Genomic DNA, 20,086 nt, shown 5'->3' with positions numbered 1-20,086 from the left:
GCTCTTTAGATGGAAATACGCTAGAACACAAAGAGAGACATTTTTAGATTATTAACTGTTCATTTTCATAGTATTATTCACGTCTTGACAATTTATCTCTAGCCCCTTTAATGGTTTCACAGAGCCATAGGCTTTATAAAAACAAAAACTAATCAAAAAATGATACAATTCTTGCTTTATAATATACAGCAAGTATCAATATGCGATATTTCTCTTTTTTCCATTTTATCTGTTATTGAATCAGTTTTTATCAATTGTTATGCTAGTTTCTTACATAGCCTATGGCTATATGAGACCATTAGAGGGGTGACTGCATATGATTTGTTAAAAACGCTAACAAAACTGTAAAAATGAAAATGAAATTAGCAATCTAAAAGTTTAGCTCTTTTTGTTCTAGGATGTCTCCACCTGAAGAGGGCCTAATCTAGACCTATACCAAATAAGGCTTTGGCAACATATATACAAACCTTTGTAGATCTTAATCTCTTAAACTGCCTTTTATTTTCTCTTGGTCTTCTGCAAAGAACCCAGAGGACAATAGTGTACCAGTATAGCTCTCCATATTTCTAGTTTGCATTAGCGAGGGCAAGATCAGGGGCAAATTTCTTGTTTTTATTCTTAGTTATGATAGAAAGAAATTACATGCTGAAATTTTTGAAATCCCCACGCTTCTTCAGTGAGCTGGCAAATCCATCTTTGAACTATGTGAACCTATTTTGGACTGCACAAGAATAGTATTGGCTGTTTCAGAGTGACAGTAATTTTATTCCGTAGCCTATAAAAAATTAAAACTCGTGGTTCCTAAGTATAAGTCCATGATTTCACGAGAAATCAATGTTTTTAAAGTAAATCCATGGCAATCTATAGCATTTCCAATATCCATGGCGGGATTTGAAAAATCAATGAAAACATAAATAAATCCATGGCAACCCTGACCAGCATCAGCATAGATGTTTTCATCTAGCATCAGCAGCGGCTGGAGATCTGTTTGCAAAACGTGAGCGGGTAGGAAACAATTTTTGGTGGCCGTAGTTGCATAGACATGATACGGGTCGTGGTGCTAGTCTCCTTTAAGAACATGCATAGGCGATAACATTAATCTCATAATTAAATTTAAGTAGACACCCTGACACTGCGGATGTCCGTTGGATTCCCGCTGAAAACTTTCTAAGGGAATGACGAAACCTGCATAAATTTTCCTATGAGAAGGGGATGGGCAAAGTATTGGGCAAGTTTCTCGAATAAATCGATTTAAATTACTAAACATTGAGCTGGTTTTTACGTATTTCGGTGCGTAAAATTAGCTACTATCCTTCCAGGGCTACTAGTTCATGAAAATAAAGGGGTGGGGGAGAGGGAAAGGACTTTTTTAATAGATAAATTGTATACTGATGAACGATGTAACATTTAACAGTTCGGTAAACAAGGAAATAATCTAAGTCGAATAACCATTTAAAACAGTAAAAACAATTTACTGGCAGAAAAAATAGGGTCAAAAGCAAGCAATTGATCCTTGACGCAAAAAAGAAATATAGGCCATAAAGTTATAAAAAAAAATCCCCACAAGAAACCAAATATTCAAAATTAGATTTAATCCTAATTATTTACTGGCCACTAAATAGTTCTATAATGTTTTGTCCCAAACCTATCTAATAAGTTTTCCATGACGTAAATTAAAATTCCTCTTTGCCAAGTATTTTAAGCGAATGCTTATATTTGCTCTGAAATATTAAATAACAAATCCCAGAAGCTTCCAACAATTTCACTGCATGATTCTTCCTTAAAGTGTTCATTTATTAAGGCTGAAACAAGACTAGGGCGAAAAGAAATGTCTAAAAGAACACTTAATTTTAATTTTGCGCAAGAGTTTTCCTTGTCCTCAAACAGTTCCTGGTAACAAAGTGCAAGTTCGTTCAAGGTTAGGGGGTTCTTTCGGGATTTTCAATTGATAGCAACATGGCCCTCTTGGGGCAAAATTGTTGTTTGATGCCACAGAATGGCAGAAAACGCCACTTCTTTGTGACACAAGCCTTTGGCGAATGGAAACTCGATGTTTAAACGGAAATTTTTAGTTGTGTTTTGTTTGTCATATATTATACAGTACATAGTAAGAAACTGTAAGTAAGGAGCGAATCTTGCTAATTGTAATCTAAAGCCTAAAAAAGGCTTTTCGCTAACAGTACATACAATAAAAGAAACGGTTTCTTATGGTAATTCCAAATATACGAAATTCATAAAGTATAAAAACAGGGAGAAACTCCCAGAGGGCCAGCAATTCTGGTGAAAACTACATTATCGAATTCAGCATATCATAAAGCTTTGTTGTAGTAGTTTCAATCCCCTATTTACAAAAATGTGAAAATTTTACATTTTCCCTAGGCGGATAGTCATGGATGCGTGTTTATTTGTTTTGTTTGTTTTTTGTCGTTTTTTTTTTTTTTTACAGGGGTGATCGTATCGAACCATTGATTTTAGAATATTAAGAGAAGGCTTATTAGAAAGGAAATAAAAAATTCTACTGACTTTTTTAAGCAGCAAGAAAGATTGTGCCACAGAAAAGTGATGCCTTGTGCCATTTTGTGGCGCAAAACAATAATTTTTGGCCCAAACGTTGTCAAAGAGCTATCTATTGACAATTCTGAGACGGCCAGTTGATTTAATGTTATCAAGAATTAGTATATTGAGCTTTCCAGTTTGAGACACAGAATTGCCGTGCGGTGGCTTATTCATTCCCAAAGATACACTTAGTCCACACAAAATAAACGGTTAGTATAGACATTCCGTTTTAAAGCTTCATTTACTAAGTTCATTCATTTGACGTTTGATAACATTCTTCACTGTGGTGTATAACTGCGCGTCAACTAGCCATTATGGAGGGGGGCCGACGGATTTTCGTGAGTAATATTTTAAAAAAGCTCTTTTTCTCTGCCGTGCAAACGTTAAGTTTTGATTGAAATTGTAGGAGTGGAGGGGATGGTAGCCCTACTCGTATTTAGGGTAATCCTTGAAATGCTACTGAAAACGAACTGAAATTAAGTCACGGAAACCAAGTTTTTCTACATGAAAGTAAAGAGCGACATCAAAACTTAAAATAAACAGAAATTATTTCGTATATAAGGGGACTGCCTCCTCCTTGACACTCGCTCTTTGTCCTTAAGTTTGACTTTTTCTCTCAATTGTTTAAAAACGTCTGCTCAAACACAAGGGCTGTTGTTTCAGATATTAATTTGAACGAACTAAGTTTTTCCGATGAAAGTAAAGAGCGAAGTTATAGCTTGAACGAACAAATTTAATGCGTCACAGTTTATGCAACATATTTTTGCTAAACTGTTTCAAACAAACGGGCTCGTGATATTGCCCTACATTTGTAGAATTCTGAAAACTACCGCTTTACTGAAAACGCAAAACCGACGCATCAAAACAGAAATAGAAACAGGAAAACCTTTAAGTGGCCTGTGGTAACTAAATGAATAATTCATAAAGTTCTAAATTGTCTTTTACTGGCCATAAAATCAATAACCTTTATGACAAGATTTTAAATCTCTGAAAACCTCAAGAAAGCTTTTTTTTTCAGAAAAGCGCTATGTTTTACAGAACTCTACAAATGTATAAAGATATCACGAACCAGTTTATTTGAAACAGTTTTTCTAAAATGTGTTGCATAAACCGCGAAGCAGTCATTTTTGTTCGTTTTAAGTTTCAACTTTGCTTTTTACGTATCAGAAACATTTTTTTTAATTGATTTTTGTAAGTTTTTAGTTTTTGAAAATGTGGACAGTAAACCTTATAAAGAAGCTTTTTCCAACTTAGGCAAAGAAACTAATGAAAATAATATTTGCTAAAATAGAGCATTAAATATAAGTTTAACTTTGCATCTCTCCTAAACTTTGCCTTAAAAATCTTAGATTTGCCACAAAAAGATTCCAGGGGGACTTTATCCTTGGCACCCTTGAGGAGCTGCAAATAAAAATTTAATTATCTATGAAATTACTAAAAGAATAATAAGATGTGTAGTTAAAATAATTTACAATTTGTATTTTCATTATTTTTGCCTCTTCGACATTTTTGGAGAATTGGTCACTAGTAATGAATAGGCGCGTGAAAGGAAACACACATTCCAAAAAAATGTTCTTTCCAAGATTTGAATTTCTGTTGCCAAAGCCACAGTGATATTGAAATTGGTTTCAGTGATTTGGAAGCTATTAAGATGTGAGTTTTGCTTATGTATATTTTATGATAAATATGTTGGGTTTAATTTAGCTTAATTAATTTTTTTCCGTTGATAAAGGCTCCTGGACGTCGATTCGAAATATTCGGATTTTATTAAAGTTTATTGTTTGTTGTTTTTTCTACTGCTTTGTTTGAATATTATGTTCTTTTTTTCTCTCTACTTTTTCATTTATTAAATTCTGTGAAAAGGGTGGGGGTTCACCAATAAGTGGTCTAAACTTTTTGCTTTTGAAGGTGAGAATATAAACATTAGTTGGTCCCCTGATGGAACTACAATTGCCGTTGGAAACAAAGAAGATTTGGTCACTTTTATTGATACGCGCAACTTCAAAATTCGAACAGAAATGCAATACAAGTTTGAAGTTAATGAAATCGCTTGGAACAAAACTAATGACCTATTCTTCATGACAAGTGGTCAAGGACATATTCACGTACTAAAGTAAGCTTTTCTGAATGGAGACAGTGTCAATTGAATTTATTTTCTTGTGTTTAGCATGCATTTTAATGTACCCCGTTTCTAGGTAGTCAGTATTCTAGTGAACTATTCTATTTTATTATCTAATTAAGATACGCCTTAAAAGTACTAATGCTTCTTCCACTAAAATGCTTCTTCTACTTCTTTTACTTGTGTTTAGCACGTATTTCGATGTGCCCCGTTTCTAGGTAGTCAGTATTTTAGTGAACTAATCTATTTTATTATCTAATTAAGATACACCTTTTAATTTCTGAAGTAGTTTTTGTTCGTTTTGGGGTCATTTTACGTGGGAAGGAGGAGCGAACGCATTCGGAGTTTGCATTTGATCGCTTGATGCTGCGATGTGTTTTACGATGCTGCGCTTGATGCTGCGAAGAAGCATTAGTATTTTTATGAAGTTAGTGTTTTTCATGCTTTTTGTGATTTTGGATCATTAATCTCTAAACTGCATTAACTTTTTCACGTGCTGACCAATCGAGTGCGTTGCGCAGGTGCCGATCTCCTGATTCGATGCCTTTGGCCAGGAGTGCAATGCGTGGTTGGGGCAAATCATCCGACGCTTCTCCTGTTTTCTCCCCAGATTTCTCCAAGTACCCATTTAGAGCTGGGTCGACTCTGGCTGAGCTTACAGAGTCACACCATTCACCCCCATTCCAAACCAAATAACTGGCGACACCGGGACTCGTAACTTTACTTTGCACATGGAAATTGTGAGTTTTAATCCCCACTTTTGCATTGGGCTATTCAATCTCAAAACGAATTATTGCTATGATTAAAGTATTCTTTTTTTCCCCTTCTGCTTCTTTTTCATTTTTTTGTTTCCTTTTGCTTCTTTTTCTACTTTTGCATTGTGCTATTCAGTCTCAAACGAATTATTGTTGTGATTCAAGTATATTTTTTTTTCCTGCTGACACTTTTTCGTATCATTTTGGAACGTACAGACTACCCTGAGTCAATTGTGAAAGAGCTAGATTATCAACGAGATTTCATATCCCTTTTATAGCAAATGGGCTTAAATCAAGTTGTAAATCCTAAAACCTGTTTATCTTTTTGTATGAATTTTCCACGTTGGTGGAGCCTCTTTCGTCCATCTCTTGGACTAATTTGTCTTGTTTTTCCCTATCTTTATTTCTTTTTTTCTTCTTTTTTTTATTTGTGTCTTTTGGCATTTGTTAAAACTTGTCTATGAATAGCCTTTGATTTGAGCTTGCTCTGCCTTCGTTTGTTTATTTTGTGTATGTAATAAAGAATGTGGATTCTTTTGAAACATTAAAAACAAGAGCTTATAAACCTAAATTCAGTTGCCCTAAATAATTTTTGGCTAGACCTTTTTATAATAGAATACATGCATAATACCCTGCGGAGAGAACTGAAGGGAGTTCCTTTCCTCTTCAGGAAATTATTATTTTTTAAATGCTTCTTATTGTTCTTGTTTGGATTGGTATGGAGACGCTTTCGTGTAATCTCATAGCCGAAATCAAATTCTGGGGCTTGCAGTGGGTTGCTCCAGCTGAGTTAGAACTTATGGTCTAGTATTACCAAGCGTAGATCAACCCTGCTGCGCCATTACATGATCTTTTTTAAAAGCCTCTTCTTTTTTCATCTTGTTTATGAGCTTGATTATCATCTTCTCATCATCTTGATTGTTATGGAGACGCTTCCGCATAATCTCATCACCGGAATCAAATTCTGACATTTTTTATTTCAGACTTTTTCTATCTATATATTAAGTGTTTTCAAAGAGTTCGTTGTAACGAACTGTAAGTAAAGAGCATCCCGGCTCAATAATCTCCGAAACTTTAAAAAACGGAATTTGGGTACCAATAGATATATCAAAAGAATTGACGTATTATGTTGATTCCGAATATATAAATTAAGTTTAGTCTTACTCATTAAAGGCTATGAACCTGAGGAAATTTGCCTGATTTTCGAAAAAACAGGGAAACACCCCCTAAAATTCAAATAATATTAATGAAAATCTCACCATAAGATGCAGCGTATCAGAGAACCCTACTGTAGAGGTTTCAAGCTCCTATCTGCAAAAAAGTAGTTTTTTTTTTTTTTTTTTTTTTTTTTTTTTTTTTTTTTTTTTTTTGTCAAAAGAAAGATCACGGATGCGAGTTTATTATTTTTATTTATTGTTTTCCAGGGGTTATCGTATCGAACCAGCGGTCATAGAATATCGGGAGAGGGCCCATTCGAACAGAAATTAAAAGTTTTAAGTGACTTTTTAAGCCCTTTTAAGTGACCAAAATGATTGGAGGGTAACTAGGCCCCTTCCCACCCCCTGTTTTCTCAAAATTGTCCGATCAAAATTTTGAGATAGCCATTTTGTTCAACATAGTTGAAAGGCAAGGCCGAATAACTATGCCTTTGGAAATAACATGACCCCCCACCGCCTCTGGGTAAAAGTCTTTAACTTGTAAAATTTGCCCATTATTTATGTATAATATATATTATTGGGAAGTATACATACATTCTTCGGGGAGGAGGGGGGATTTTCTTCAGGGAGTACATTCCATGGGGAAGGAAGTTTCGAGGGGGGTAGAATTTTTCAGGGGAAATTTTATGCTATGGGAATTTGCCAGAATTCCTATACGAAATTCTTCTTATGTCTTGTTTTCTCTTTGCCGACACATTTTTTGCATGTGGACATGTTAAGGGTAATTGTATGGGGTAAATTTTCACCAGGATGTAAGTTTTTAGAGGATATATCCGTGGGGAGGAAGGATTTTTCCGTGGAGGTGGAGCCAGATTTCCTGGCATTCTATAAAAAAAACGATCAGAAATTAAATACAAAAAAAAGGAGTTTTTTCAACTGAGAGTAAGGAACAATATTTAAACATAAAACAAACAGAAATTATTAGGTATTTGAGGAGGGTTGCCCCCTCCTCAACACCTCGCTCTTTACGGTAAATTTTGAATCTTGTCCCAATTCTTTAAGAATGACTCCTGAAACACAAGTTTCGTTTAATTAGAGCAATAAAAAGCTAAAAAACTTTAGCGTGAATAGCGAGGTGTTGAGGAGGGTGCAACCCCACTCATATACGTAATAATTTCTGCTCGTTCTAGGTTTTTACGTTGCTCCTTACTTTCAGTTGAAAAACTTGTTTTTATTTTTGTTTAATTAATAATTTAAGGTTGAAACTATAGTTTTTATCTGTCTTTTAACAAGCAAGCTCAGAATTTCAATTTATTTCTTGAATGGATCTAAATTTTAAAAATACGTTATTACTTTACTAGTGGTACCAGGGGCTTCACAAGACTTAAAAATATACGAAGAATATGGCTCATTTTTCTGTTGTTTTTGGTCAGAAAACCTCTTCACGCCCAAATGGTTTTTTGGGAATACCTTCTTTGGGTTTTTGAATTATTTGTATAATCCAAATTTAAAACAAATCAGATTGCGATGAATATTTTTTTTAAAGAATTATTATCGCATCTTCCCTTAGAAATTGTCCTATTTCATTGAGTACGAATTAATATTTCATGTTCTTCCTTCTAGTTATCAGTTTGGTTTTGTCGCACGATGGCATTTTTAATTTTAATTATATCATACAAGACCAAACATAAACATACTCAAAATGAAAGATTCCCACTCCTCTTAAGAATCTTCTGACATAACTTAGATGTTAAGGCTACGTCCACGTATGCAGTTATACATCGATTTTCTGTAAAATATTTTATTGTTAATATTTAGACAATATCATATATATAATGCATGGAAAGTGATGGAGGAGGGTCATTATGCTAGTTTTAGAAGTTCACGTTGAGTTTTTTAAGCATAGACATGGCACAAGAAAAATTTATTATTTCGAATTAGGACCCCCCCCCCTCCCTTGGAGACATATTCTCCGACTTCCCCTTGAGTTGCAGAAACCCAATCTATACGTGATAACAGTATTAATTCTCTTTTTCTATGTTTCTCTTTATTCACGATTCCTCTCCTTTGTCTTTTCTTATTTTGTTGTTATAAACTAAGTTTTGATTAACGTTATTGTCATTTACTTTTATATGGTAAATTTAATATAAAAAATTAGTTGATGTATAATTAAGTTTAAACAGTATACACATTTATGAATATTATATTTATATACATATTATAAATAATATGTATATGTATGATTATTTATGATCATTTTATTAAAAATAATATTTTCTCTCTCTCTCTCTCTCTCTCTCTCTCTCTCTCTCTCTCTCCCTCTCTTTCATTTTTCTTTCTCTCTCTTACTCTCCCTCTTTGTGTCTCTCTTATGTCCTTCTTGTCCCATCTCCCCCCCCCCCTGTAATTCACATGCGTACATGCAAATTTATCCATTTATTGAAATTAGAAGCGTAAATATTTATGAACAGTTTTCGTTCTTATGTAGGCTCTGGCAAAAAATCATATATCATTTTTTCCTATTATTTGCAAATTGTGATTATATTTTTGTTAAGCTCATTTTTTCTAGATCAACTAACATAAAAATTAATCAATAAGATCCAAATTGTTCTAGTAAATCGAGGATATCACTAAGGTGATATTGTACAAAGGTAAAGAAAAAAGAAGAATTTAATTTGAAATTATGAGTATTACACTTTTCTTATGTTTTTAGCTATCCTGAGCTGACCACTGTATATACCATCAATGCTCATCCAGGCAACTGTATATGTATTGAATTTGATCCTTCTGGGCAGTTATTCGCAGTAGGGTCAGCTGATGCAATTGTCTCTCTGTGGGACCTCAGCGAACTCGCTTGCTTGCGGACTTTCTCTAGGTTTGTTATGTGTAATTATTATGTTAAATATGGACAATTGTTTTGTGTGTTAATTAAAAAAAAAAAACTTTTTTCCAAAAAAAAAAATCAGAGAAAAGCAAAGATCTATATTAAACCGAATTTGAACAACAATTAAGTGATATAATAACTTAAATCTAAAACGAATAGGAATGAAAATGAATACTCTCATGAACAAAAAATAATATTTGCTTCTATGGAGAAACAGATGGAACCTAAAGCGTACAGACTTACCCCATATGGGTATGTCTGGTTCATATGGTTCGTACATGAGGGTCCCGACGTCCAAATGACTTAAAAATTAAGATAATAAGTTTGAAACAGATAAAAAATACCTTTTGGAACCCCAGTTTTGGGGGACGCAACCCTCCAAACTACAATTGTTTTAGTACATTAGGGTTCCCTAGGCTCAGTGAATTTCATTTTAAAGTTTCAAGTCATTTCAAAAAGAGGTCCATGGCACTTTTCGGTCCTTAGTCAGGACCCGTTTTCGATGGTAGCAATATTTTTCTCTTTTTTCCCCTTCTCCATTCAGGTCTCCTTAACCAAAGGCCTTAAGGACATAAGCTTCCAACCAGATGGATAAAAAGTTGTCTGGTCCTTTTCGGAGCATCATTTTGAACAGGGCCGTGCCCCTAAACAATTTTGTTCGTATATTAGGTTATTCTTGGCGTAAGTACTTTCAGCTGTAAATTTCAAATGGACGAGAGATAAATGGTTTTTTCGCCCCCAGTTACCCCTTCCCCTCCCAATAAATTAGTAGTTCTTAACAACAGAGGGAACGATCCCTAAAAGTCATGAGCCATTTGGACACCTCATGTGGTAAAACTTACCCCATATAAGAGGGAGGATACTATCCCACTAAACCCTCCGAAGATTTTAACCTTATAGAGAATAATTGTTTGTTATTCTCCTCTAACTGGGTGCATTACAATATCTATTCGTAAAAAAAATTTGCTTTGTAGAGCTTTCGTTTTTGCCGTTCTCTTGTTCGACTCCAACAATTTTCTTTATTTCACACCATTTATTCTAATAGTGTCTGATAAATTTCTACGCCGGGAATCTTCAGCCTATCAGCTGTATAAAAGAAATAAAAAAAATTTGTCTCCATAAAAAAAAATTATCTTACATAAACATGTAGTTACATTTGTTTTAACTTATTCGTGTTTTATTTTATTATTCATCTTTTCGTATTTTGATCGGATTCCCTCCCATACTCTTTCTTATGTTGGCGTTTTCCAATTCGCTCAATTCTATACGATACTCATTTACTTACAATATAATTAGTAATCGTGTATAGTTAATAAATAATAATTATCTCATTATATTAATGTAACATTTGCTAATATTAGTTTATTTACTACGTATCAATTGAATGGTGTCCGGCGTTTACCCCCCCCCCGGCGAATACCGCCCCGGAAAATACCCCCCCCCCCTGCCGAAAATACCCCCCGAAAAATATCACCCCGCGGAAAATACCCCCGGAAAATACCCCCCCCCCCAAAAAAAAAAAAAAATACTCCCCGTTCCCGTGGAAATTAAGGCTTTCCAGGTTAGACAATTTTATTTGAGTTTTATTTTTTTTATATTCCGTAGGGGGATGGAATTTTGGTAATTGTGTATTATGCGCCACTCACTCAAGTTTACGCTGTGTAAAATTCGAGAACCCACCGTTTTTTTTTGTTATTTTCTTAATTAATTTAGAAATAAATTTTCGCTATAGATTGGCACATTGGGAGGGGGGTTAAGCATAACGGCTCTGCGTGCAAAATGTGCTTGGCCCACTTATTCTGCTTTTTAGATAGATAGACAAATAAATGTATTTTAAAGTCAAGCATAAGGCCATGAACACAGTAAAATAACATAAATGAATATAGTGAATTGGGGGGGGGAGGGTGTTTAATCCCCCAAAAGATGCCCTCCCCCACGAAAAATACCCCTCCCCATAGAAATATCCTCTGGACATTTCAATCCTGGCGAAGATTTACCCCGGACAATTACCCTTAACATCCCAACGCGTATTTCCGAAGGAGGGAGGGGGTGTATTTTTCGTTGGGGAGGGCATTTTTTGGACGGTTAAACACCCCCTCCCCCATTCATTATGTTCATTTATGTTATTTTAATGTGTTCATGGCCGTATATTTGGCTTTAAAATACACTTATTTGTCTATCTATCTAAAATGCAGAATAATTGTGCCAAACACATTTTGCATGCAGACCCGTTATGCTTACCCCCCCCCCCCAATGTGCAAATCCATAGCGCAAATATATTTCTAAAGTAACGAATAAACTAACAAAAAACTGGTGTGTTCTCGAATTTTACACAGCGTAAACTTGAGTGAGTGGCGCATAATACACAAGTACCAAAATTCCATCCCCCTGCGGAAATTAAAAAAGTAAATCTCAAATAAAATTCTCAAATTTGGAAAGCCTTATTTTCCTCGGGTTTTTTTTTTGGGGGGGTGGGGGTATTTTCCGTGGGGGGGTACTCGTCTAGAACCCAATTGAATACAGAATAAAAAATCGTATGAAAATCAATCGAAAATTAAACAAGACAGAAATTGATAAAATTGAAAATAAAAGAGAACTCAATCAGACAAGAGCAATATGCCACGCTGCTGATTTTTAATTTTATATCTTTATTGAAATTTGATCAACATCATATTATTTTGAATTTATTTAATAAATCAATTTCTTATTTTTTCAAAAATGGATGTAAAGCTAAGACCTATTACCTTAAAGACTGAGAACTCGTATTTGTTTTTTGACTGACAACTCTGACAGTGGTTTTACATTGGCCTGTTCCAATGTCTACATAAGGCCCTTAGAAATATATCTTGGCGTCTAGCTTTTAGATTATCTTGAGGAAACTCATATATACTGTTTTACATACTTAAGTCAAATAGCTTTTGTACTGAATGGTAATGTGAAGCTTATTGCTTGTATTATTTAAACCGAGGATGGAACATTTATGTTTATTCTTCCATACCTGCTCCACTATGCATCTTCTTCCACAGATTCGGTATAAAAATAGAAATTAATGGCTACTTGTGCCACTGACTGCATATCGACGAATCAAAAGTAAAAACACCTATATGAAAATCTCCACGGGTGGCATTATTGGGTGCTGTTGCCAGTTGTACTAGTGACATAGGCTCCTTTAAGATTTTTCTCGGTAATTGTAGATGGCGTTTTTCGGACAACTGCTCGAATTTTTGCTCTAATTGGTTGCTTATACTTTCTGGAGGTAGTGGTAAGTTGGTTCAGCTATTAGGGGCGTTGGATAAGTATCTATTGAACGGAGGAAGTCAAAAACTAACGAGTGTATTCCTAGGCCATTGTTTTTCTAATTGTCCAGGGGAAAGATTCATTGGTCCATTTTTGGTGGAAATCTCCCTTACCATAGAAGACAAATCTAAGATCTTTAAATAAACAGCAATGGGATAAGACTTCTAGTAGTGTTATAATATTCCATATATTTTACTATTATATGGTTTGCTACAGTGGCGTAATCTCGTCAAAACCTGGGGGGGGGGGGAAGTTGTAGCCCATTTTCCCAAATCAAATGAAAATGACAGTGAAAACTGAAAAGTGATCCATATAGTACCACAGACGCAAAGATATATACAAAAAAACTGACCCGTTTCTTTGGATACTGGCATTTTTCAGGCTTATTTAGTTTTGACAAGAATTTTTGCAGAAACTAAATTTCAGCTGGGGGGCAAACTGAGGTTGGGGAACGGGGCAAACTAGGGTATGAAGGGGGAAGTTTCCCCCCTCCCCACCAGCCCCATAGTAAATTACGCCCCTGGTTTGCTGTTATTGGCCTTTTCATGTTGTTTTCTGTTGTTGTTTTTTATCTTTTTCTTTTGTTTTTTTTTTATTTGTTTTTTTTTTTTTGTCCTGATTCGCCAATTTGGTTTTTAAATTTATAATCCTCCTTTTCCCCTTTCTCTTATATATACGAATTTACCTAAAAATGCAACCACCAAATGTACCTAAAATTATGCCCATTTTATCAAAAACTGGGCTTTATTTGTAAAAAAAAAGCTAGTATTATTACGCCTTGCTACTGGCACAAGTGCTATGAACTTTCCATGCTTATAACAAGGCTATATTTTTTTTTTAAATAGCTTTCATAGAAAGGACCGAAAATAATCAACTATTAACTGATTACGATGATTAATGACAGAAAATTGATTTGACTTGTGAATACAGAGATTTTTCACTATAGAAGTCATGATTTAAAACCTTAGAATTTCCAATAAAAGCTCTGACGTGAAATCTTGTAATTTTTTATATATGTAATTTTACTATATAAGTTTCTTGTAATTATATAGATTATTAAATGGAATTTTATCCGAAAATTTTTAAGTATTTAAGATAAAGTAGGGTATAGAAGCTAGAGACATGATTCTCTACAGTTAGGGTAAACAATTGCTTTTGGACAACATTTTCTTTGGTAAGAAAGCATTTTTAAAATGTTTAAAATAGTATTATTTTATATCCTATTTTAGGGTATCGCATCTAGAAAGTATGTAATATTTTAGGAAGGATTTAAAATAATATTTTAGAAAGTTCTCTATACCCTACTTTAGGGTATTGTGTCTAGAAAGTATTTAGTAAATTAGAAAGTGTTTTAGAAAGCATTTAAAGAAAATATTAAAGCTTGGTGAATGATGTTTCAGAAACCGACTCAGATATCAAGTGCAGAAACTATCAGAAAGTTTTATTCCCATAGCTCAACTACTGATCTTTGAATCTTTGAAGAAGTTTCACTACAGCTCAATAATACTTAATTTTTTCTTTGCATGTGTTACTTTTGAAAAAAAATATGTTTTTTCTTTTTAAATTGAGACTCTTATTTTTTATTTTTTTTTAAGATTGGAATGGCCCGTTAGAACTATTAGCTTCAGTCATGACAGTCGGCTACTTGCTTCTGCTTCAGAAGATCTTGAAATTGACATTAGTGATGTGGAGTCTGGTGAGAACGTATCCTCGGTGAAAATAGGTCAGCCCTGCTTTACTGTTGCTTGGCATCCAAAACGATATTTGCTGGCTTTTGCTTGTGATGATCCAGGCAATGTCCAGTTGTATGGTGTTCCAGATTAATAATTCATTACAATAAATTTTTTAATTATGTCTGTAGTTGTTGATTTTGCCCACATCTTAGTGTCTTCGGCAGATTTTTTCATGAATTGAGAGTTAAACGAGCTACAAAACAGTTGCACCCAATTAAACAATAAACAACCTGAATATTAACGTTAAGTTTCTATAAAAGTGACATATTGGGAAAACTATGTCTAGAAGCGGGTATTTTCTATCATTATCGCTTTTCCTGCTTTTCTAACGTTTTCTGTCCAATGTATTCCCTTGGTATATTTTGATCTTAGAGACAGGGGCCTGCTGATCTTGAAAATTTATTGATAGATTGACGTCACAGTTCAAGCAATAATGTGTATTATGGTTACAGCAATAGCTGTTGTCCAGTAAAAGACAGCTTGCACGGATTTTGATGACTTTATACTGGTTGGATATGTACGCGATTCATTTGAAGTCAGTTCGGATCGATTTCGAAGTTCGAAGCTTGTCATAAATTTTCGTTTTAGAGATGAGTGAAGAGTTAAGAAGTAATTTTCTTAGGCAGCGCAATAAATGTCTAAGTAAAGAGCGATTTGGTTACCATGTTTTATTTGCTTCTTTTTTTCACCATCGCCCTTTGCATAGAAGGAGCTGTCGTAAGAACTTCGGAAGGGGCTTATTCGATTGAAAAGTGAAAGTTCTAGTGCCCTTTTTAAGAGTCAAAAGGGATTTGAGAGTAACCAGCCCCCCTCCACCGTCCATTAATTTCCCAAACACATCAAATCAAAATTTTGAGGTAACCAGTTTCGTTCAGCATAATTGAAAGGTCCAGTAATTATGTCTCTGGGGATATCAACCCCCCAGAACCCTTGGGGCAAGGGGGTAGGTTGTGCAATTCACCCATTCTTTACGTATCGGGAAAGAGAGCATGATTCACCATTAGTGTTCAAAAAGATCAAGCACATTCAGGTGAAGCTTTTAGAGATTGCTGAGGTTAGTGTTAAAAACTAAATCAAAACGTGTTATGTACGTACAGGTTGTCTTAAAGGTGTACCTCAGGAATGATTTAAGATATTCAGTCGGAACTTTTCAGGGAATGATGAGGGGGATGATCAATTGACGAAAAAGGCAATATTTGCATGTTACTATTACTACTACTGTTACTAAAACTACTATATCTGTAGTGACTACTACTAAGGCTGAGGATGTTTAAGTGAAATTTTAAGGAAATTTTGAATGAAAAGTTGAACTAAATCAAAACATACTGCCTCCATACAGATTTTCAAAAGGGCATATCAACAATATCGTAACAATGGCTTACCGTATCAAGCTGAAACTTCCAGGGGATCCTGAGGAGGATGTTCAACTAGCCAAAAAGTTACTGTACATGCTATTACTGCTAATTTTGTTGCTAGTACTACTAATACTACTACTATGCTACTAGTAATTATGGGCGTAATATCAGTATTTCGATTGGGGGGCTGGAGGGGGTCTACAGCTGAGGGATCCACATCTCCAGGGGCAAGGCAGGTTTCCTGGGGACCTCCCCCGGGAAAACCTATTAGAAAATACAAGCCTGACGTGTTTTTAAGCTGTCTGAAAACTTATTATGGGAAATTATTTTATAACGGATACCAAAAACCAAACAGTAAAAAAGTAATGGGGGTGTGACTCTGTCCTAAGTTTTCAGTAGTACATATATAATATAATTTGTTTTTAGGAAAGCGCAAATGCCACAATATCGTTTACACCTTTTACGATTTGGGGAAGGGGACATAAGCCAAACTCATGTTTGTTGTAGTTTCGATTCGTTTTCAGTTTAGTTTGAATATTCAGTTAAATTTTTAATCTTTTTAAGATTTCTTTATTCATTTATATCTGTATTTATTAACTTCATATTTAATATGATAATTTATTTTCATTTCCGGTCGTTTTGAGTTTGAAATATCATAGGACTTTATTTCTGCTTGATTTCTGTTCGTTTTTATTACAAAAGTTTTTTATTGCCTTATAAAATGAATATTTCTACGGTCTTTTGCATCTTCGGCTTAAGAATTGAAATATTCGATTCTAATTTATTAGTTATAATTAGTGCATTTTTATTTATTTCAATATTCCCTGAAAGTCTCAACTATCTTCCCTCCCAAAGAGGTGGGTTAAATTCATAGAGGCTATATGCGAGGGTGTCAGTTACAATTAAAGGGATACGTAACGTTTTTTGTCTCTCTTTTTATCTTTTAGAGGAATTTATATTTTAAAAGCTTCCTGTGACTAAAATTAAATTTTAGAACTTAAATATGATACAAGTTCGTCCAATTTTGTTTCTAAATCCTAAAAAGTTTTATTGTGGTCTGCAAGAGAATGACAGCAGAAAATCGGGGAGAGGAAAATCCTTTTCCAATACTAAAATAATTTTGATTAAAATTATAATTTTGTTATAATTTTTATTGCAGATGCTTTAGAAGGGTATCCTTGGCAAAGAATTATCTGGTTATTGGTAAGATAGGAGAAAATTTGGTCATGGCATGGGGATTGTCCTCTGGTTTTTCTTCTATCTGTAACTTTAATTTATAAGTATACGTTTAAGGTGCATTTTGAATTGAATTTATTCAATCAATTCAATTAGCTTGTAGGCTTAGCTTGCACTGCAGCTTGTAAGACGTGCAATAGGACAGTATGTTCTAATTCTTCAATAATCGAAAGCTATAATGATGAGCAGAACGTCGAAGCTTAGATGCCTAAATTAAAAAATTAGTTTCAAATACTGGTCGGAGTTTGATTCTGTCTTTCAAATGCTCATGAAGTTCATTTGATAATTTTATCAGTTGTGAAGACTAGTCAGTGTGTTGATAATAGTTTATTCTAAGAGGGATTTTAAATGTCGGCCGCTGATAACTAGTTTCATAGAAGATTTCCCTTTTCTAATATTTTTAATGTTTCAATAAACATCTTGCAATCACTTTTTTTAGGCCGACGCATCAGGTGATTGAGCCAGTGACGCTAACTAATTATTAGATCTTCAAACCAACAATTTAGCCAGCGAAAGATGGTCTGGTAAAAAAAAAATAGGGGTTTCGACGACGAGAAGCGTAAAAATTTCATATTGATGATAATGAAACTTTTTATATACCGTAAACCAAATTTTGACATCATTTCCGCACTCATTTCGTCTTTTTACATCGGAATAATAATTCAGTTCAAGAAAAAACGAACAATTACCGGAATTTTTTTTTTTTTTTTTTTTTTGGTTAGGAAAGTGAGACACCTGACACGATATGCAAAAAAAATTAGTTTTTGCGTCGACCTAGAATGTGCATCTGTGGATATGTTATTCAGCTTGTTTTCGTCTACAACATGGTGTAAAAATCATTTCTGTTGCAATTTGTTTTTACCAGCAATCGACGAATTGGTGGACAATAAGTGCTAAAAGAATAAGTGCTAAGTGCTAAATTTTCAAATGAAAATAAAAAAAAGTGCATGTTTATGAGTATGAAACGGGTTTTCTAGTAGACATTACATCAGGTTAATTTGATTTTTGGGCTCAGCTCATCATTTCATGTCAGAATAGTTGCCTTTGAAAACTATGGGGAAAAGGAGATCACAACGATGAGAAGGGTAAAATCACATAGCGATGATTATGTTACTTTTTTCTTTTATGTTACAAATTTGCTTTCATTTTCGGGCTTAGCTCTTCATTTTACATCGGGATGATACTTCATATACAGAAAAACGTACATTTACCGATAGTTCATTTTTTTAGAAAAAACTGAAAAATTGACACGAAAAGCAAAAAAAACTAGTTTTGCGTCGACCTAGAATGTGCAACTTTGGATATGTTGTTCAGCTTTTTTTTTCTCTCTACTATATGGTGTAAAAATCGTGTCTGTTACAATTTGTTTGGGGTCAAACTCTAGTTTGCCTGTACTATAAAAGCTAAATCGTTGTTAATAATCTAGTTTAAGTACAAAAGACATTAATTAAAAACACTCGTCGCCCCATAGTTGACCCAAAAACATAAAAGACCTAAGAACTGTAAAAATAAATAAACAAACCTAACGAGTTAATTTTGTCAATCCTTTTCGTCTGTAAATTCAAACAGTTACGATTTGAACTTCTAAAATTTTTTTTCAGTTTCGTCAGTGTTGGCATGTCGAGCCGTGAAAATGAATAAACAAAATTAAACAGATCATTTCGGTAACTCTTTTCGTCAGTAAAATTAAAACATAAAACGTTTCGAGGATTTCCAATAAACCAAATTTTCTTTACCCGTTTGATACCATATGTTTATTTTATTACTAATTTTTTTTTTTTTTTTGCTAGTTTCTCACCAATGTTTTTTGTTTTCAAATTAGGCACCCTCTTTTTCCAAAAACTGTGCAACTGCATAAGGATTTTTTCAAAAAGAACTATAGTCCCGATTATTTTATTTTCTGTATAAGGGTTTTTCATAAAGAATAATATTCCCAACTATTTCAAAAGATTTAATTTTCATTGTCCTTGGTACTTTTAACACAAAGGTAAAAAGACTACATTTCGAAAGAAATGTATCTTCCATCCCGTATCCTTTCAACGTGTCTTTTTCGTATCAGATATTACCATGCAAAAACAAAATCAACCCTTTTCCAATAAAAAATGGCTCCAAACCCCAATTGAGACACAGGTGGAGTATATGAAGACATACACCACTTCATCCAAACTGCGTTAATGCACTGTTTTTCATATCATGTCGAAATTTCTTGAGACTTCGTTTTCATTGTCCTTGGCACTTTTAACACAAGGGTAAAGGGATTTTCTGAGTACTTGTACCCCCGGTAACAAGTCTTTGCAGCACCAAGCCACTTGAGGCCAACAAAACAACACAGCAGGGCCGTATCCAGGATTTTTTTTTTCAGGGGGGGTTTTACTAATTTTTTACTTTTTTTGGGGGGGGGGGTTACTAATTTTTTACTCAGTTTTCGACTAATTTTACTGATTTTTAGCTAGGTTCTACTAATTTTTGACTTATTTTCGAGTCGGTCAAAAAATTTCGGGGGGGGGGGGTTCAAACCGGGTAACCCCCCCCCCCCCTGGATACGGCCTTGCAACACAGGCTTCTCTTTCAATCTGATATGTTACAAACATTGATCGTTTATACCTCCCATGAAATTTCAAATTCCTTCAATACCTTTCTGATGACCTCTTGCCACCTTATTGGGGGACGACCCGCATTTTGTTTGCAAGATTTTTTGCTTTCCTGTCATTTGTCATCCATAAAATACACTGGGACCGATTTAATTGACTTTGTCCGTGCAATTGAACAATCCAGAACTTTAATTTATAAGTATACGTTTAAGGTGGGGGGTCGACCCCCCCCCCCCCCCACCATTTAGGCTTTGAATTGAAGAATCCAGATTATGGTTGAATTACAGAGAGACTGAGAGGATATCTGTGAATAATAATGTGGGTCCGAAAGTGGTTCTTTTTAATTCTTTGAAATTTCAAAAGAAAAGAACCAATCATATTCCTCATTCTTCTTACACGCTCC

The 20,086-nt window shown here is 34.4% G+C and overlaps 1 protein-coding gene across 1 annotated transcript in view; it reads left to right on the top strand.

The window, feature by feature from the left end:
* tex (THO complex 3 homolog tex) overlaps nucleotides 1-14,622 on the top strand; it is a 36,058-nt gene extending 21,436 nt beyond the window's left edge. The window contains exons 3-5 of the mRNA XM_089090058.1: nucleotides 4,465-4,669; nucleotides 9,301-9,462; nucleotides 14,364-14,622. Coding sequence (XP_088946184.1) covers nucleotides 4,465-4,669; nucleotides 9,301-9,462; nucleotides 14,364-14,592 — 596 coding nt within the window. The 3' untranslated portion in view covers nucleotides 14,593-14,622. The remainder of the gene's footprint in view (nucleotides 1-4,464; nucleotides 4,670-9,300; nucleotides 9,463-14,363) is intronic.
* The last annotated feature ends 5,464 nt before the right edge of the window (nucleotides 14,623-20,086 follow it).

The sequence above is a fragment of the Artemia sp. Qi Xiang Cuo genome, chromosome 6, assembly GCF_049724085.1.
Source record: "Artemia sp. Qi Xiang Cuo chromosome 6, ASM4972408v1, whole genome shotgun sequence".
NCBI classification, from domain to species: Eukaryota; Metazoa; Arthropoda; class Branchiopoda; order Anostraca; family Artemiidae; genus Artemia; species Artemia sp. Qi Xiang Cuo.
Note: the sequence above shows the minus strand (reverse complement) of the source record. Positions and strands in the feature narration are given on the sequence as shown.